Source organism: Pseudopipra pipra, chromosome 1 (genome assembly GCF_036250125.1).
Source record: "Pseudopipra pipra isolate bDixPip1 chromosome 1, bDixPip1.hap1, whole genome shotgun sequence".
NCBI lineage: Eukaryota > Metazoa > Chordata > Aves > Passeriformes > Pipridae > Pseudopipra > Pseudopipra pipra.
Window position 1 is genome coordinate 138,168,208 of NC_087549.1, and position 21,430 is coordinate 138,189,637.

Sequence of the window (21,430 nt, forward strand, 5' to 3'; positions counted from 1 at the left end):
GAGCCACAGCAAAACTCTGGCCAACAGGGTTCCACCCCACCAATTCAAGAGCTATTCTCAAGCCTATTTCCAACCCTGAACACAAACAGTCATGTAGTTTTAATGTTATTTGGAAATCAGTCATAGCATTCACTGAAGTGCTCTCACTAATAAATTAAGGACAAGCAGGGTAGCTGTGGTACAATGGCTTGTATCATAACTCCACCATCACCATCAAGATTTATCACTCTTAAAAGCACACTGATCTCAGATCCATCCTTCCTCCTCCTTATTCCCAAGATCTTGACAGGAGAGAATGACTTACACTAAAAACATAAAGCACAATGAGGAAAAAATACAAAGGGATTCCAGGAACTTATTTTAAATTACAATTTCTGGAATTCTCCAACATAAGGATAAGCTAAGAAAGAAAACTCTAAAAGCAGACTTGTACCTTCACTTAACTTGAGCACTGAACCTGAAAAAAGATAGTTAATACAGGAGCCACATAGACAAAATAGTTCCTAAGAAAGTCAACCTGATGATTATTTTCTTTACCAAAATTTTAGCCTCTAAAGTTAGGCAATAAAGAGGAACTGTAAATTTGACCTAATCATCACCCTAGTCAATACTCATGCTGGCTGATGAAAAGCCATCTCCTCTTCAGTCATCACACTGAAGTTCTCGAGAGAGACTTAAGATCAAGATCCGTCATATTATTTTTTTTTCTTATCCCTGAAACACCTCTATCTCTAAAATAGACTAATCCAAAATAGCACAATTTTGCTAAGCTTTACATTATACTGAAAATGTAATCTTCATGAAGTACTACATAGGTGGGACTCAGGAGAAAAAATAAATACAACCCACACCTGTGAGAGCAACAGAGAAGTCAGTGTTTTCCAGTGAATCTAATTGCATTTTCCCCATTTTTTAGAAGTCTATAGGCACAGATAGGTGTCCTTTTCTTGGTATAAACAGATTAAGAAATACCTCATTTTTATTAGAAAGGACATGCCAGTAAGACTTTTTACAATATAACAGACCAGAAGGTTATTTAGAGAAAGTACAACACACAGTTCTAATCACTGTCACTGGAGACTACTGATGAAAATGCTGTTAAAGTCTTTGTCCAGTGAAGTCCTGAAAGTTTCCAAAGAGGAAGGTTGCAGGACCTTACACAACCTGGTCCAACACTTAACCAGCCTCAACAATAATTTTTTTATCTTGTATTCAGCTGGAGTTTCCCTTATGCAACTGTTCTCTCTTGTCCCCTGCTGAAGACCCCATCGAGCTGCCTCGTCAGCCTTCCGTGCTTCAGGCTGAGTACAGCTGGTGCCAGTGGCCTCCTCTCCAGGCAGACACTGCAGTCCCTGAACACCTTCCTTCTCTCCAGTTTGTCATGTCCTGCAGGGAGGGTCAAAAACTGGGCATGGTCTTCTGGGAAGAATCTCAACAGCACCAAACAGATGGGGAACAACACCAACACATTCTGTGGATTAACTGAGTGCGAATGTTGTGAACAGTTAAATACGACCAGACAAAAACATTACACAGGCAGAGCAACAACAAACAATTACACCACCAGCACTACTTATAGGAGTAATAGGTAAAAATTTTTTCCCCCCCCTCACTGAATTGTTTGAACTAGGACCTCCAGAGCTGTAAAACCAGCATGTAATTCCATGGCCTTTCTCAAGTAGTCTACTCATTAAAAAAGAAGTCTTTGCCACACACTAAATAATGGAAAGAAACCCCAACAGAGGAAGTAACAATTCAATAGGAAGATGGCAGAATGAGCAGGATGAGAGAGGACATTAAGTGGTCCTTATTTTTAAGCTGCATGGCACAAGTGATTGAAAACATAAAAAGACATCCAAATACTTAATGGAACATGAATAATCAAATCTATAATATTTGTCACACATTAAAAACATTCCCTCTATATTGCATACAAAGCACAAAGCGCATTCCCTTTCTTAAAAACCTGGATGGAATTAAAGGTCAAAGACTTTTTATTATTTTATTGTTTTAACTGAAAAGTTCAGGGCTACAATGCAAAACAAATGAAAAAAGTAAAAAAAAAAAATTGCAACCTAGAGACTCCTAGTAAATATGAAATAAATGCACTAGCACTTAAAATCTCAGAGAAACTTTTAATAATTAAAGACTGAATCAAACAACTTAAGCCAGAAATCCAGGTGCACACACCCAGGAAACAGTACATATACCCACATGAACCCGTATACTCCAACAGACTGAAAAGCTGTTTGCTCACCAAAACAATTTCTGTGTGTGAAGGGACACACCACACAAAATGCTGTTGTAAAGTTCCAGACAGTCATGAGAGCTACATTCAAAGCCTGAAATTAATGTGCCAGTGAAACTTAATGAAATCACAGCTTCAAGGAAAACATACCATTTTAACAAGCAAGTCCTAAATCAATCATAAGGTATCAGATAACAGACTTCTGTCAGTGCTCAGGGGAGTACTAATATTACAGCCAAAAAAAAATCAAAACAAGTTACTGAAAACTACAACATTCAAAAAGAAATTAAAGAAAAACAAGCATGGCTGAATGCATGGAATATAGGTAAAAAACAACACACTAGCAGAAACCAAGAAAAAAGCGGGAAATTTATTAGTGGAAAACTACAAGCTGACTATATAATGAAGAGAAAGTCACAAACTAAATTCAGAGTTCCTTATATTTCAGCAGAAAGCCTGCCACCACAACCTCCTTTCAGCCAGCAGCAGGTCTCAATCCTTAACAAAAAATTCACTTAGTGTCATTCTAAGTTCACAATACATCTTAGGAATGTCTTCACCAGCCTTGTCCCAAGTGTGAGTACACACGCTGTGACCCATCAATCACAAACTACTACACACATGCCAAGCTCTTTATTACATGACAGTAATACGACGGTGCAAAACTATTTGGTACTGGAGAAGTGGCTCTCTTCTAGAAGCTTTTGCTACCATTTCTTCCTACATCTGCAAAAGGCAAAGGTATTTCCTAACCTTCTCTTTCAAGTGAGAAGTTTTTAAAAAATCACCATATAGCAACTTCAAATCAAATGGCAGAAGTTCCATGACCTTTGTGTGTTTGCACAAAATATCGTGTGCCAAACATCATTATTTAACAGTCCTTTACCAAACCTCTTTACTGGTTTTCTTACTAAATTTATATCCTGGCTTCCAAATTATGTTGTATAATGAAACAGATTATTCACTAACAAAACTTCCTTTTTTCTGTATTTAATTCCCCTGTACAAGGCAAGTTCCTGGCCAACAGCCTGTAGGAGCAGCTCCTATTTTATCTTGTACAAGATCAATTCAGAAGGTATTCAGAGAAAATGTAAGTAATAAAATATATATTATTTTTAATAATTTTATTAACATCACAGCAGAACACAAGCAATCCAGCAGGTTTCCAGAATGTGCTAACAGTTACTTTCTGACACAGGGACTGAGGATCCAAAAAGGAAGAGCCAATCTGCTCCACCTCATATTTACAGACAAGGAAGAATTCTTGGGGGTGTGAAGTTCAGGGACCACCTTGGCTACAGTGACTGTGAAAAGTGAGGTTCAGGATCCTGAGAGCAGAAAGCAAAGCCAAATAACAGCATCACAGCCCTAGACTTCTGAAGAACAGAACTGCTCAGGTATCAGCTTGGAAGAATTCCACAGGAGACAGTATGGAGAGAAGAGGGGTCCAGGAGAGCTGGTTGATTTTCATGGATCTCCTTCTACAACCTCAAAAATGGTCCTTACCAGTGTGCAGAGAATCAAGCAAAGGTGGCAGGAGGCCTATATGGATGAACAAGAGGCTTCTGACTGAACTCAAATGTAAAAAGGAAGCATACAAGATCACAAGCATGATCCAGGTGACCCAGGAGAAACAGAGATGCTGTCTGAGCATGTGGTGATGGGGCTTAGGAAAGCCCAAAGCCCACTTGGATTTCAATCAGGTATGGGACATGAAGGGCAACAAGAAAGGTTTCCAAACACACAAAGGACAAGAATGTGCATTTATCAAGATGAAAACATGCTTAATCAACCTGATGGGCACTTGTAAGGAGTTGACTGGCTTGGTGGATGAGAGAAGAGCAGCAGGTCTTTTTTATCCTGACATCAGAAGGGTTTTTGACACTGTCACCCATAATGTTCCTACAGACAAACTGATGAAGTATGGGCTAGATAAATGGACAGTGAACTCAACTGGAAAGTGGCTGAATTGCCAGGCTGAAAGGGTTATAAATGACAGCAAGAGGTCCAGCTGGAGGCCAAATATAAAACTACAGGAGGCACTGCAAACAAACTGAAATAGAGGAAAACCCACTTAAACATTAAAACCCCTCCAACTTTTTACTATAAGCACAATCATAACACTGAAACAGGTTGCCAAAGAAGCTGCTGAGTATCCATCATTGTAGTCAAAACCAGCCTGGACACCATCCTGGGTCTCCTGCTCCAGTTTACTGAACTACATGATCTTCAGAAGTGCCTTCCAACCTCAATGATTCATGTCCAATATACTCTGGCAGTACCCTCTGCTAACATGCACATGAGACCGTGAAGGTAAGTGCAAAGAGGTATCCATTTCTCTGCCCTTCTCATTTAATTTTACTGAAACTATGTTATTCACGCAGATGTCAATTTTCTCAAACATCTGGCTACAGCAACCACTTACTTACAGCATCTACAATTACAATATATAATCACATGGGTATATGGAAGGAAGCAGGAATCAGAAGAACAAATTCACCCTGATACAGATCTCAGAGAGCCAGAAACTCTTGAGTCATAGAAAGATTTAATCCCGAAGAGTGATTGCACCAGGTACAGCAGTGGTTTCCAGGCTCCAGGTAAAATCCCATGGAAACTACAGAAAAGCCTTTTCTTTGTACCACAGTTAATTATGACATTATCAGCTGATCCCTGTAGTTTGCCATTGCAAGCAATTCTGACTACCTCTTACTTCCAAGTTCAGGCTATACAAAAATCTACTTACCAAATTTATAGCTACGTTCTTTAATAAGGTACATTTTCACATTAATCTACCTCATTATTCGTAGTCTAACAGGAGAAAAAATACTTCAGATATTCACAGCTGACTACAAATTCCTGCAAAAGGATCACAGAGCAGAACAACAGATAAAATTCAATTACAATTAAGAAAAAAAACTTAAAAGCAGGTTTTTTTAAGAAACATTGGTACGTTCTTACTACTTTCCCACCTGAGTGTTTAGAGAGTACATTTAACCATCTACTCTGTTATTTCTAGGTAAGATACCTACACCCTTCCCACATGAGGCTTCTATAAGCAAAGTTGCAAAGAAAAAAAAAGCCACAAAAAACAACGAAACAGGAAAAGAATTCTCTTAAAACAGTCAGACTTTGTTAATGCTGGAAGGATACACTGAATGAAGTATAATTATACTTCAGTCCATGACTCATTATGGAAAGATGCTCAAGATTTTCTTTTAGCTTTCCTTTTCTTTTTTAGATTAAATTTACATTTTTTTAAATTCACAATTTGTACTATGTTTACAGCAAAGAGTCTTATTTGCCTGGTTTCAGAGATATGTCTACAACTCTTTCAAGTTGCAGACATTTAAAAAAGCAGGACTCATTCTTCACAGATTTCCTTTAGAGACAAGCTTTTTCCCCCCACTAAATTTGGATAAGAATAAAAGAGTTGTTAAAAATATCAAATTTTTGTCCCCAAAACAAACATCAACCTCCACTGTGTGTTTAAGTTCAAATTACTGGGTTTTTTTACAACATTCTTCCTATTTTCATGTTGTGACTTCATATCACAGAACCATATGACAGCATGTCAGGTTTTCGATAGTAAATCTAGTTTTGCATTACAAAAAGAAAAAGGACTGGTATTTGTAGGCTTTTTACTCTAAGAATTGAAGAAAATGTTAGTTGCTTGGGATATTTTTGCTTAAACTTGACACTGATTCCTCCAAAAGAAGGTTTGCAGCAAGTATACAATGCAAGTTATTTACTTATATTCCAGCACATAATACAAAAAGCAGTCAGCATTAAAGAACTGTAACAGAACAGACATGACTGGTTTTCACAACAATTAAAGACTTTTTTCAAAGGTTCATTTATTAGAACCTCTAATCCAAAGCCTGCTGAAGTCCAGGAGAATCTTCATCTGAAAGAACTTACACAGGCTATTTTATGAAGTATGAATAATGTATTTTCCCCCCTGTTTTAGTATTTTTAATTAGACTGAATACTTTTTTTCCAACTATTAAAAAAGTTTTATTAACATAAGCCATCACAAAATATCTTCCTATGCATATATTTGTTATCATTTCTGAAATCATGTAACCTACATCTGCACTTAAGAATAAAAAATAGCCTAGACTCCAATAATTTCAAGCAATAAATACAATGGAACTTCTAGGAACTGGCTGGAACTCATAGTACTAAATAGCATAATGGAAAAGTAAAGCCTCTACTACCACATTATAACAGCCATTTAACAGCCAAAATAAGGTAACAGAGAAAAACAGACTTGTGAAATAAAGTGCAACTACCCCAGAAAGGGATTATTAAGGGGTAAGAATTAATTGAAAGATCCTTCTGTAGTGAGTCATTCTAAAATGCAACTAGTTTTATTTCTTTCCCAAATGAGAAGTGTCTTTGCAAGAAAGAAACTAAGTTCCACAAAAAACAATTGCACCACGTGATAAAGAATACAGAGGAAGAACAACCACTGCTCCTCATGGGTTCAAAAGGCTAGTAATGCTCAGCTGAGGGCATATGCTTGTAATCCCTACTTTATCACTTACAAGAGATGGGAAGACTACAGGTGCTTTCCAAGGAATGAAAGCTTATGGTATCTTGGGTCCTAAGCAGCAAAGAGAAATCGGCCAGACCAGATTATCTAAGTAGGGGAAGTGACACTGTATTAACTGAACTTAAGGTCAAGTCACTCCCCAAACCCTGTTCCTAATCTCGCACATAATGCCTTCCCCTCAGCTCATCTGGAGGCATTAATGGTTTGAATTTAAAAAACCCAACAATTTTTAAATAAAAAAACCACCACCACCCACACAGCAACACACCACCCGAAAAACCTGAAACCACAAACAAAAAAGCCCCCACAACTAAAACATCATGATTCACTCTTCTGGTACCATCCAAAATAAGATGATTGTGGTATTTCTGCTTCACCTCCCTCACAGCAGACACAGAACCTAACACAGATAAAATTCTGTTTCCAAACTTCAGATTCCCACTGTGAACTGCAAGGAAGCTTACAGACAACCATTACATCACTGACTGATGTTGCATCATCCACAGTTTAAGCCACTGAACACTGGCCATGAAATGGATAAAGGTTAACATGCTGAGGGAGTTGCAGGGGGACAATCTTTTTCCCAAATAAACTCACACCGGGCAGTGTGAATAACAGGCAGCACTGAATTCTAAACTGAACACAGGATTTTTTCCGTAAGTTTATACAACTCCCTGGTTTAAATGAAACAAGGAAAAAATTATTCTCTGCAGACAAACTTACCAGTGAGAACTGTTTACCCTGAACACGCCTTGCTGAGTAACTGTCTAATATTACCACTGTCTCTACTCACTCACATTAAAGAATTTAGTTTCTCAGTCATGAATCACTGATTACAAGAGCAGAAACCATCTTAGCCACAGTCGCCTTGTAACATTTCAGATCTAGCTTTAAAAATAGGTTTTGGGGGTGGAGGTTGTTGGTCTGCCTACCCACAAAAGAAAAAAACCCAACTCAACAAAACTATTTCATGGCCATCTCATTTCACAGTTGTTTAGGTAGGAGGTTTTTGGGGTTTTTTTTACCTTCTTGATAACTGATTTTCAGGTGAAGAGGAGAAGTTTTTGGTGAAGAGGAGAAGTTCCATTTTGCCAGGAGGAGCTCCTCCCTGCCGTTCTTTCCCTGATCCATACATCACTCAGTCCCATGCCTTTGAAACTTGCTATGTAGCCCCTGAAAGTGCTGTTTCCATTCCCTAAGCAGCTACCACAGAACTTCAGAATAGTTACTCCTCTTTCACTCCAGTGAACAGAAGAGCCAGTAGTATCATTCACCACAGAAGAAAAAAGGAGTTTTCCACTGGCTCTAAGGGATTTACTGGTTTTGCTGCTGCAGTATTTGTAAGACTTGGAATTGAGAAATTAAGTCTTGCAATGTAATGCAGTCCACTTAAAAAGTAATGCAGAAAACAATTCAACAGACAAAAAACTCCCACTTGCCTGACTGTGGAAAAGAAAACAAGAAAACAAGTGGAAATGAAATAAGAAATATGACAGCGTATATAAGTTCTGTGTATAAGCCCTATCACCTTGCCCTCTCCTTCAACTGGAGGATGAGATAGAGGGAATACAAAAGCAGGTAACTGTGCATTTCATTTTAGCTTATTAAAACTGGAGAACATTAGACCTATAAAATGCAACAAGAATTACCAGCAACTTTAACAAAAACGAGCAAAATCAAAGACAAGTTTGATATCTTCAAGAAGCAAAAATAGGTCCCAGTCCTGAATATTTGAAAAACTCCATTTCCTGTTGCTGATCACCAACAGCTGCCTTGTTTCATCAGGGTTAGTACAGAACCTCATGAAAGCAGAAGGAATCCTGATGAGCTATCGTGGAATCAGCATTGCAACATATAAGAACACCTGTAGGTCAGATCAAAAGGTTCACCTAGCCCTTCTCCTACAGTGACCAAATCCAGATAGCTGCCAATAATTAGGAAAGAACATAGAAGTAAGCACCACTAGACTGTCCTCCCAGCTTCAATTATTCACAAATCCATGATCCATTCCACTACAAGGGTACTGAATAACTCTAAAAGTATCACTCTTTCAAAAATGCATCTGGGTTGCATACACACTTTTAGCTTCCAAAATATTATGGTGCAGAGTAATAAGCTTAACTAACTTTTATGCAAAGGATCATCTCCTTTTGCTTGTTCTCACTCCACCCATGCTCATCTGACACCCTCAAGTTCTTGGTGTAGATAGTAGAAAGCTGATCCATAGAAATTCAAGAGAGTTGGAGAAAGCATCTCAACATCACCTCTGTCTCTTCCCAAACTGCCAAATCCTAGCTTCCTTTTTTGGTTTTGATACAGTACCAACTCCATAAACTCAATTATCATAGTTGCCGTTTCTCTGTGACTTTTCAGGCTTCACTATATTGTTTCCAAGATGGGGAAAAATGAAGGGAGATGGGACAGCACTAGACTTAGACACACCAGCTCCAAGTGCACTATGGATTTATACACTGAGGCATGACAGAGAACATTAACTCTTCAAAATCATTAGGAAATGGATAAAATTTTGTATTTTTGACCAAGCATTAAGCTACTGTTTAATCCTTGGAATTACCTACCACAACTCTTAAGACTTTACCCATGAGCTCTTAGTTAATCATTAGCTCCCAGTATTTTATATGTGACATATTACTTGACATTTATGCACACTTCAGTTTTCATTTTATATCAACTAGTGCTGAATATCAAAAGGTCCTTCAGCATTTCTTCACAGACAATTCATCTTTATTTATCTGAATAACTGCATCAGCAAGTAGAAGTTCTCTACAAAGACAGATTAAAAAAATAAGCACTTTAGCTCTCCATTGCCATTTAACTCATGAAAATAGCAGAAAGCTATCAGACCTGTTCAGATATACAGTTGGATTGTAGCCTCAGTCACAGTGCAAATAAAGAGAAAATTACTTACAACCACTATAAAGAACTCATGAAAAAACAACACCTAAAGGGCACGGGCTATGAAATGCTACAGGTATTGGCCAGCATCCATTCTACAAGACCATGTTTCGTAACACTTTCATCTAGAAAAAAATCTTTGTTGCACAGACTCAGCCACAAGGCCCATTTTGGTCAGGTGTGCAGTATTTTTAAGGCAAGGGAATACTACTTCCCTTTTTTTAATTAAAATGCTAAAAAGAGAGATGCAAGTAATGACCTTGTAAGACACCCATGACATCAGGATCACAATACCAGCTTGTCAAACTACTTACAGCTACCAAATTACTCCAGCATCTGATTCAGATGCACAGATTGCAAGAAACACTGAAGATTATTCATGTTAACTTGTTTCACTCTTCCAATTTTCATATTATTGTTAATTTGACAAGATGGGAAACTTTAATACCCCCAAAGCAGTACACAAGGTCTCTCCTTAAGAAAGGAGATCATGTTTAAATCCCACCTCACCAGCAGATCCAAAACAACTTCTCCAACATGTTTTTTTTAAAAAATAACTAAAGCATATAGAAAGTGCAAAACTGTATTTAGACAGACCCATACAAAAGCAGTGCAAGTACAGAGAATGGAGCAGAAGACCTGTAAAATTGCCATGAAAATTGATTACTCTGGGCAAAGTTTACTTACTCACCTTTTACCATGGTGATTGAGGATAATAAAATTTTAAAATGCATGCAAGAAGGAACAAGTCAGATTTTACAGCCATTGATGAATAAGAAATGTTTGTGGCTACACATGGGAATACTTTTCACTGGAGTCACGGGCTCCCTATTAAAGTTGCATCAAAATTAGAGACCTGAGAAGAAAAGCACAGCAACAATAACAAAGCATGAACTGCAATGGGACAGCTTGTTACATGAAAACTGCAGCATTCTTCTCAGAGATAACCCTAACCAGATCCTTATCTTACCAGAAACAGGTCAGAACATATAGGTAGTAAGAGTCACCTGCTTGAGGAGCACATACTAGACCTGCTGCTTCATTTGCTGGCCAAAACAACAACAAAATATTTCAGTTCTCAATTCTTGCATCACAAGGAAATTTTGACAGTTTTTCATACTCCTGCAACTGCTGACTGAACTCTAGCCCACTTAGATATTATAAAACTGAGGACATATGAGCTTAACCTTGTCTGAACTATAATAGACTTTAATTAAAGAATTGTATTTAAATATCTGTCAAGTTTCTTAGGAAATTAGCCACTTCCAAATCTTATTAAAACAGGACAGACCTTGAACAAATTAAAATGTCATGTTTTCCTCAAAAATAACTGGAATTGAATTACGGTTTTGAAATTCACTACTTTAGCTCCATAAACCAGTTCTTGAGCAACACCTCTCCATGTACAGTTTTCCAATGTAAAACCACAACCTAAGCTGTAGATTGAGCTCAGTTTTAGTTCTCAAAATTGAGAAGTTCACTTCAATGCCATGAACATATCACTGGGCAGACTCTGTCTGTCTGCCACAAAGCAAGTGATACAAAAGGGATTTCTGAGAATTTAAAGGTTCTCTTTCAGCTCATTCCATGGACAGAACAAGTAGTACCCAAGACACCCATCTCAAAGTGTTAAACTGCATCACAAGAAAGTATTTTAATTTAGTCTTTTCTGCCCTCGCACTTAAAATAAAAAAAAAGTATGCAGGTATATTCAACACTAAGGTTTAAGGTGATTTAAGAAGCTTTGGTTTTTTTAGCATTTTTTAATTACAGGATTGTTCATTCCCGTTATGTTCTCAAAAACTTCGTAACACAAAAAAACTCCCAAATATTTAGATGAAAAACTAAACTAGAAGAGAATAAAATACAATCTTTTAAAGGGTGGGTTGTTTGTAATAAAGTTTCAGTAAAGTCTACAACGAGATATACATAGATACAAGTAGGAGGGCACACCACCATTTCTATTAGGTAAAAAAAAAAAAAAATAGAAGAAGAAGAAACAGGTTCAGGTTTCTCTTTTCAACCTATTTGTACCAACTGCAACTGTTGGTTGCAGTTAGAAGCATTTAGAATCTCTCTCCTCAATACAGTTTAAAGTTTTCTATTTGATTTCTCATCCCTGGCCCTTCAAACAAACATAAACCTCAAAATTAAAAATAAGGAAGATCATGTTATCCAGCCAGCTCAGTGATGCCAGTGCAAGATTATTCCCTACAGCATATTTGCTAGTGCTTAATGCAGTCCATACTGTGTGTCCTAACACATTATGCAAATGACACACACATAAAAGAAAACGTCTATCTCGGAGTGTCCCCCTCCACCAACAGTGGATCTGTAATTAGCCATGTCCTCTAAGGAGGCTCCTCATTCACTCTCACCAAAGCAGCAGCTGCTGGCAAATGGAAATAAAGAAATTTAGAACAAAAATAAGCCTACTACCTACACTCCCGAAGATGTACACGCATGGTTGCAAGCCAGAGTCAAAATCTAAACAGCTGTTTGTATTTTTCCAGAATGCCCACACAGAATCTCTTATGCCCAACACCAAATATTTACTAACATGATTTGTATCAGGCTCTCTTAAACATCATACTGTTCAGAGAGTTGCAGCAACAGCTCTCAATGCTTCACTCAAACACTTCTGAACTACAAGTTTTCAACGCAAAAATCAAGAACAGAAAATATAAAGCAGCAACACTGTCTGCTGAACACAATTCACTGGCATACAGAACAACAGGGTACACCAACTCAGAAAACTGCAGTAATTCTAGCCCCCCCAAAGCAGAGATCCAGAGAAAAAAGCATATAGTTGTGCCTAATTTTTACGATCCTACTACCAAGTGATCCACTCTCTAAACTCTAGTATCACCTCCCCAGAAGAGTTCTCTGCAAATTCAACAGCAATGATAAAACAGTAAATTCAGAAAACTGTTTCACCATTACCAAGATAAACAACAACTTAGGGAGTAGCCAGAGTTCCCATCTAACTAGAGTAAATGAAAAATGCATTTCACCTTGGTTTAAAAAAAAAAAAAAAAAACAGCAAAAAGGAAAAATGCCACAGAGGAAGCCTTCCCATCAAATAAGTTCTATGCATTCAAGAACTGCATACATAAAATAGCTTATCCCACCTTGCAACTCTAAAATTAGGCAGCTTCAGGTTTACAAGATCACAATCATAGAATCAGCCAGGTTGCAAGGGACCTCTGAGATCATCAAGTCCAACCCTTGATCCAACACTGCTGCGGTTAAGTGCCACATCCAGTCTCATCTAAAACCTCCAGGGACGGAGAATCCACCACCTCCCTGGGCAGCCCATTCCAATGTCTGATTTCCCTCTCTGTAAAGAATTTATTCCTAATATCTAACCTAAACCTCCCCTGGCACAGCTTAAGACCATGCCCTCTTGTCTTATCAACAGTTGCCTGGGAGAACAGACCAACCCCCACCTGGCTACAACCTCCTTTCAGGGAGTTGTAGAGAGTGATGAGGTCTCCCCTGAGCCTCCCCTTCTCCAGGCTGAACAACCCCAGCTCCCTCAGCCTCTCCTCATAGGACTTGTGCTCAAATCCCTGCATCAGCCTTATTGCTCTTCTCTGGAACTGCTCCAGCACCTCAATATCCTTCCTGAAGGATGGGTCAAGCTTCTGATATGAACACAGTCAAAGCCTGTTTGATGTCGCTGCTCCCACCCATCATATTTCTACTGCATGTGCCTAGCGCTGGATGATGGGCAAAAAATACCACAGAAGTGTCTTTGCAGAAATATTAAAAATTACAAGACATAAGAAGGATCTGGAAGGCGAAATGCACAGCAGTTGCCATTATCTACATTTTGTATTATAGACAAGCAAAGTGTGACATGCTTACCCCCATTCATCCACTGATCTGACCAGACAGTGTAACTCTCATCCAGTGTCTCTGCACTATGCTTAGCATAACATTCTTTTTAATATATTATCTACTGTGGTAGGCAGACAAACATTTCCTCTACAGCAAGGCCCTAAGGTTTTGAAGAGAACATAGACTCTGACACCTTCCACAATCAGGGAATTATATCTAACAGCCCATCAGACTGACTTCTGGGGTGCTATCAATTCAGATCGTTTTAATGCCAGTTTAGAAGCCTCACCATTTATAACCAAGGCTAACCCACACTTTTTAAAAACAATGACCCCTGTTAACCACAGGAAATAAATCTTGTTTTCAATTAACATCATTTCCCAATTTTTTATATCTGCTTCCTATCCTATGCAATTTAATATAAAAACAACTGCAAGGAAGAATAACTTACAACCTCTGAATGCTAGAAAACCTCAATTTTTCTTCCAGTGGTTATCAGAGAAAAAACAAAAAACATCAGTTACAAAGCACTAGTATATATTCCTAATAGTTTAGATTAACGCTGCTCCCTAGAAAGAGATACAGAAAGTTTTTCTTTTAGTAAGGCTGACAGTTGCACATGTTTATATTCTAATCACCATCTACAAAGCAATATGTGTACGTATTCACAAAATTAAAAAAAAAAAAGAAAAAGAAAAGGCCAGCTTTTATTTCACTCTTTTCAGAGCACATACTGTTCAGCTGAGCTATGATTACTTCCAGTAAGATGTTTTCAAAGGTACAAGAGGGCCAAGATCACAAACACATACAGTGCATAAGACTAAATACCTCCTATTCCCCAACTGTTATCTCAATTATTTTTTCATGTAAGTAAATATGAAGGATATGAAATAATACATCTGAAGTAGCAGACGTTATTTTCACATTTTAAAAACAGAAATCATTAAAAATAGCTTATACAGCGAAAAAAGTCAACTCAGTCATTTGATGCTTGTCAAACCTGCTAAAGAAAAAAGTTCATTCTTATAATGAGCATACTGCATTAAATATATGTAATTATTTCATATGGACACAGTTCAAGATACTCTTCAATCCATTCCGTTTGTCTTGCAAAAATACTTTTTTCAGACAATTATCAAAGTGATATGATCAACAAAGCTGTATTATTGGGAAGCAAAAAGTCACTTTGAAAAAAACATCAAACAGTTACATTTGAAGGTAGATATCTTCCTTTTCTTGAAGGAACTATTTTCTGCTTTATATTGTTACTTATCAAATATGTAACATTTCCTCATGGAAGAGATCCATGTTTTGTCAAATTATCTTATGCTTACTGTGACATAAATGAGAGCAGAAGTCAGCATTATGCTTGCATGATTAAACAGGATTTGACTCCAGCCTTTTGAATAGCTGTAATCACAACTCCTGGTAAGACTGGTATTTATATTGAATTTATTCTCCCTTAACAGAAGGTTAAGGGAGAATTCTCTTTCCCCCTAAGTAATGTACACTCCTAACAACCATTATTGTGTACTATTTGACACGTAAAAATCTTACAAGTGCATTTCTCTAATTCTGATAACTTCAACATTACGATTAAACCTTCCAGCACCTAAGTATCAGGCATAGCAAAAGCACCAATACCAACAACACAGAGTTTCAGAACAGTTTACATGTTCACAGGCATAATAATATAAAGACTGAAATGCAGGATCAAAATACAGCTTCAGTCCTTCTACCCCTAGAGAGTTGTAACACCTGGGAGTCACCACTCGAAGTTTAGCAATGTCATCCTAACCAGGTCGTTAAAATAGTAAACGATCTATTAATTATTGTTAGCAAGCACGCAAATGATTTTCTATTTATAGCGTCATCATTGCCCTTCTCTGGTTCCTGACCCAGCACATGCTTCTCTTGAGCTTACGCAGTTGTGCTCTCTCTGATAAGGTGTAGGAGTGACAATACTGTGGGATTTTCTTTCCCTTTCTGAAATTGAACAGTTGTGATTAAAAAGCAAGTACTAAATAACCTCTGACTTTTCTTTTACAAAAGTCTTTGGAAATGTATTCCTAACTATTGCCAAATGCAGAAGCTCTTGGGAATCTCCAAAGGCAAGTTACTGTTCCTAACAACTCAGCTGTTAAGCAAAACAAAACAAAAAAATTCCACAAACCCAAAACCTCACACTCTTACTGCAAATTTGCAGTAAAGTATTAGAAATTTGCAATAAATATATAAATGTATGTGTGCTCTAATGAATTCCAAGAGAAAAATATCAAACAGTCTTAATGAAATTATTTGACAAAGTATTTTTAATATTCATAAATTGAGGAAATAGTATTACTAAGAATTAAAATCTGACTTTTAAAGCTAAACATGCTGTGGTTACTATTTTTTTCATCCTGCATTTAACATTCAGAACAGTAAATTATAGCAAAAACAGACCTGGCAATTCTTTAAATGCAAAACAGTGGGAATAGAAAAGAAAAAAAAATAAATAAAAGGGCAGGTTTTGTTGTGCCTTTCTAGGCAAAGGAGGGGAAATTAAATTGACACTAAGAGAGAAGCCAGTTCCAGCCTCAAATCTGGACAGGCCTGTAGATGGGATGTTGTGATTGAAGCAGTACTGCCTGTACCTCAGCAGGGCTTAAACACTCCAGCAAAACACCACTACAACCTGACGAAACAGAGATAGCATATGCCTATTAATCTAAAAGCCAGAAAGAACACGCTCTAGCTTATATGTCCTTATGAACATAAGCTCAGCAATTCTTCCATTTGTAAACGTGTGTCAGATTTCAAACGGAATGGCAAACAGCCCTGAGAGTCCCTGGCCCTCTCTGCCAGCTCTCCCCAGAGCCCAGAATACGTGACCTGTCCCTTTGAGCAAGCGCTCCATGTTCAGACGGGAGCCTGCAAGCCTGAACGCGCAATCTTTGTTCTCAACAATCCTTTCAGCGAAGGGGCTCTGAAGTGAGAAAGACCACCAGGTACAATGTCAAAGGGAAAACGAAAAAAAAATGAAGTGAAAATAGAAACCATGGCAAGGCATGACCAAATGGAACTTAATATCAGATTAGACAGGCGTCCAAAACAAAACACAGTTATCAACCAACGCATGCAGTACCTAGAAGACTCAAATCGCATGTCCTCTATTCTCCCACCTCTGTACACAAAGATACACAGAAGCACCACTTCTCAGTCAGACATGCCCTTTCTTTGTCTGACCACTGATCTTAAAGCCAGAGGACAAGTTTTTCAGTTCTTGCTGAAACCTTGATGATTACAGTTGTGTATTTCCACAACCTTAAACTGGTTGACAATCCTAATTTGCTGCGACTCCCCTGACTGTGATGAACAAGTGCTATGGTGGGAGTCTTCCTCGTGACAACCTGCCACATGTACAGGTCTACAGCTAAAAATCAAACGAGGTAATTACTGCATTACCATGCAAACACCATATGGGATACAGTGTCCCAAAACCATAAATCATTTCCCAAAGTTGCTAATATCTTGCATGTCAAACCCTGCAACTGCAGCAATTTTTTTGAGAACTTAAAATTCCATTTTTATAGTAATTGTCTTTCATTAAAGGTGTTTTCTGATTTTTTAAACAGAAAAGCCGTTCTTACTGTCCAGTACAAACAAGTAAGACTTCAGTTAAAGGGATTTGTTCACATATAGCACATCAAGCACTGTACACAGTAACTATTTCATCTACTGAACTGAGACAGCGGATGCCAAATCACAAATCCTCCCTCTCTCTTGGCATTTTACATGAATCTATGAAAAAAAAATTGTAAGAAAATAAACTGAACTTTAAGACATGCAGCAATATTAAGGTAAGAGAGAAAGCAACACAACCTTGATCAGACATTCAGGAGGACTGCCTAAGTTCAAGCAAAGATTACATCAGGCCTGCTGTGATTAAGGCAATCACCACCCTAAGTGCATGTTTTCTAGCAGTTACATTTTAACTGCAACATGTATGGGTAAGTACCACGTAAAACAACAGGCAGAGGAGTCCATTTTGCAATTCCACACCTAGTAGCAGTCCCCAATTAGACAGCTTTAACGTGATGAGCTCCAAAAGTGCCACAGGCCTTGTTGGGGCTTACTACAGCAGGGATAGGTGGATTATGACAAGGGCCAGTGCCAAAAGACCAGCAGTTTCAATACGATAGAATTAAAGAGCAGATTTTAATTTTTACCCTTAGACATGTGGTGTCCCCCCTCTTCCCACGCTATTTGAACAGTATCGAAGGACAGGTTCTTCAAACATAGCACATTTTCAACCACATTTTATCACAAAGTCTTAACATTTTCTGTGTCCTTACTTAGGACTCCAGTTCTGTCCTCACCTAACCCACCTGTTTTAAGAGACTGTGTGAATCTCTTAAATGAGGTGACAGGAGAAAGGAAAATCTTACAATACCATATGTGCCACTTTTAAACCAAGGCAAAAGGGTGAATTGAGGATAGCAATAAACTAAAACTCAGCGTCCAAAGGGGGAAAAACAAAACAAAACAGAACACACAAAACAAACAAACAAACAAAACCCACAACCAACCCAAAAATCACCCATACTTTAAAATTTAAGTTCTGTAGGTTTAAAAATCACTCTACCGTGTTTCAATTTCAGCAAACAAAAGGAGTGTTTATTTCACAGCCCTATGCAGATTTAAATCTGCTTTCTGACTTTAGCACAACATGCCCTAACCCTGAGAAATACAAAAGCACGTTTGTCTGTAAATAAAGTTTAAGACAGATCTTAAAACAAGCCTACTGAAACTCTTACATGTATTTTGTTGGATCTGAAGTTGCAGTTGTTTCATAGACACTTATACTATTAATAGGGAGCACAGAAAGAAGCATCAGACATAGTTCTGCGTTAAAAACTTTGTCTTGCGAGTCAAAACATGCAGTGGTGCCACCACAGGGCATACTATGAAGTTTTTGAACGAAACAGACAGAGACGACCGTAGCAGCAACAAATGCTACGGACAGAAACACGTTTAATACAAGCCGTTACCGACAGGCAGGAGCTTGGCAAGTACTGGGTACAAGGAGGCAGAGGTTGGACCCTTATTTCTACTAAAAATCACCCCAGTAGATTTGTGTGACAGGGACGGAGCCGTACCCTCGGTGCCGCCCAGCGAAGCGCTCCCGTCCCTCGGGGACGGGGCACAGGCGTCGGGACAAGGCGAGCAGGTCGGGCGTAGGGGCGACACGCCGCGATCCGACCGAGGGGCCGGGTGGGGAGCGAGGGGCCCAAGGGCTGACCCCGGGCAAACCGCCGTCCCGAGGGCGAGGGCGGCGGCGGCTCCGCGGGGCGGGAAGCGGAGCCGCCGCCCGGCCCGTGAGGCAGCGGAGGCGCCACCGCCGCCCGGCCCCGAAGCGGCGCCCCGAGAGCGCTCGGCCGGGCGGCTGCCTCCTCTCCGCTGCCGGGGAGCCGCACCACTCCCAGCGTCCAACTCCCAGCAACTCCGGGGCGGGCGGGCAGGAAGAGCGGGAGGGAGGGAGAGAGGGAGGGAGAGAGGGGGCGGCCATTAAGCCCGCTCCAGCCAAGCCGTTCCCCGCGGCGGGAGGCGGCCGCCCGGCCGGGCCCGCGCCCCGCCCGCCCCCGCCGCTCCTACCTGGCCGCCGGCGCCGCTGCCGCCGCCCGGGGGGGGCTCGTTGTCTCCATCTCCGCCGGGTGGCCCCGCTGCCCACCGGGTCGCCATTATTTCATTCCCGGTTACAAAGGAGGCGCAAATCCTCTGGAGCCCACATCGGGGAAGGGAACGGACAAGAAAGGGGGAGTCAACGCCAGAGCCGCTCGCACACAGCAGGCGAGGCTCGGCCAGCCCAGCCCCGCTGCCGGGGGAGGGGGGCTCGGCCCCTTCACGCGGTTGCCATAGGGAAGAGCGCCGGAACGACCCTGGACTTCAGCTGCGCTCCCCGGCTTCTGCCTTCATGGCTGGAGGAGGAGAGAGAGCAGATGTGTCAGTCCTCGGCAAGGAGCCGCCGCCTCCACCGCCCGTCCCTTGTTAGGCTAATTGCACCCGATCGTCATCTTCCTCTTCCTCCGGCTCCTCCTATCCCGAGCCCCAGCCGCGGGGAGGAGAGGGCAGGCGGGGAGAGGCGGGAGGTGTCCGCTCCCTCCTACTTCGCTACACGCCGCCGGAGGGAGTGAGGACGGGGCAGCGCTTCCCGGGCAGCCCCGGCCGGCGGGGGCGGTGGAGCCGCTCCCCGGCCCGGCCCGGCCGAACTTTGATCAACTGGTGGAGGTCGGGGCCGAGGGCCGCTCGCTCTCCGAGCCGGGAAGGAGGCCGCTGCCGGCTCGCGATTGCTGCCCTGGCCGTATCCAGCGGTGTGACTGAGCGGAGCCGGCGGGAAGAGCCCCGACGAAGAAGCGGCAACAAAAGACCTCTCCGGCGGCAGCGAGGCCGTGCCGGGCTTTTGTCTCTCACGCGGATCTGCCCCGCTCACAGGCGGCTCCCTCCCCCCGTCGACGTAGCCGTAGCCGTTCGCGATCAGACCACCGCGCCCCACGCCCCGCCCGCGCCCCTCCCTCGGGCCTCCCCCCGCACAGACGCCGCTTCGCCCCGACAGCGGCAGTCGGCGGCTGCTGCGGCCCCGCCGCCAATTAGGGCGTCTCGGCGCTGGGGCCATCGCGCCGCGCCAGCTGCGCCCCCTCGGGCTCCTCCCCGAGCTCCCCGGCTACCTGGGCACTGGCCCGGGCTCGGAGAGCGGGGGAGCCGCGGGCGTGCCGAGGGGCTCCAGCCGGCGCCCTCCCGAAGGCGCGGGGGCTGTGCCGCTTCCCCTGCGCCGCGCACCACGATCGCTCCCCCGGGCCCCAGCACGGCCCCCGTTCCGCCCCGTCCCGTTAAACCCCATCACCGGGAAGGCCCCGGTTCCGTCCCATCGCCACACGCGGCCCCCGCCCTGACAGGGGCAGGGGCGACCACCACCCCCAGCCGACCGGGCGGGGCTGGCAGCGCTGCCCCACGTCCCTCCGCCTGCCCCTCTTACTCGGCGGCCCGCGGGGCTCCGGCCCCTTCCCCCGCCGCGGCGCTCCCAGCGCTGGCGGCTCCCGCTGCCTCCGCCGCTGGGGCCGGTGGGGATCACGTCCCCGTCCCCTTCCCCCGCCTCCAGGCTGGCGGTTTCTTCTTCCCTCCAAAAATCCACCCACCTCCTCAGACGACACCGCGAGGGCAGGAACTGGCTCCCGGCTGCCGTCCAGGGCACCCGCCCTGCGGCCGGGGAGCGCAGAGCCCCGCCGGCCCCCGCCCGCCAGCACGGCCTGGGGCGGTGGCGTGTGCTGCGCCTTCCCTGGGCGTTTTCGGAGGGTGTTCACTCAGGAACGAGCTCAGATTTTCCGCCCTAACGCAGGATTTGGTGTCTCTGCCGCCAGCTCCACCTGCACCTGGCTTCGGGAGGGCCGGGACTGCGACCGCCCCTGGACTGGCTCTGGACGGACCGGACTCAAGTCTTGGGGGAACTTGGTTTTGTTGTCTCCGCGAAGGCGGTGATTTTAAACATCATCTATACTTTATCGTTATCGGAGTGTGTGATTTTTAATTTCGTTCTTTAGAATTGTGTTTTCCAGCTTAGAGGCTGAACAAGTAAGGTCTCTGTGAAAGAGAACAAAGAAAAACAAAGCATTTGTAAGAAGTAGTAAAGGTCGTCAGTGAAACAAAAGGTTGTGTCTAGTTCGTGTTCTCAAAACAATAGTAAAGTTTTGGGTTGTGGTAGTTTTTTACTGTGCTACTACTCTTGATCGTGAGATCGCTATCTCTGAAAAGAGGTGACTGGACTGGTCATCAACAAACATCCATCAGCAATTGCATAGTGAGCAGGGATGAATATTGGTATTCAGAAA

General features: G+C 42.0%; 1 protein-coding gene across 5 annotated transcripts in view; it reads right to left on the reverse strand.

Moving 5' to 3' along the window:
• ARHGAP21 (Rho GTPase activating protein 21) overlaps positions 1–20,882 on the reverse strand; it is a 111,564-nt gene extending 90,682 nt beyond the window's left edge. For 4 of the 5 annotated variants that reach the window (XM_064635655.1, XM_064635639.1, XM_064635623.1 and 1 more), the window contains exon 1: positions 19,203–19,630. In XM_064635655.1, the coding sequence (XP_064491725.1) occupies positions 19,203–19,289 (87 nt within the window). In that variant the 5' untranslated portion in view covers positions 19,290–19,630. Of the gene's footprint in view, positions 1–19,202; positions 19,631–20,740 lie in introns of those variants that run through there. The other variant, XM_064635603.1, reaches the window with a different exon arrangement.
• Between the last annotated feature and the right edge of the window lie 548 nt (positions 20,883–21,430).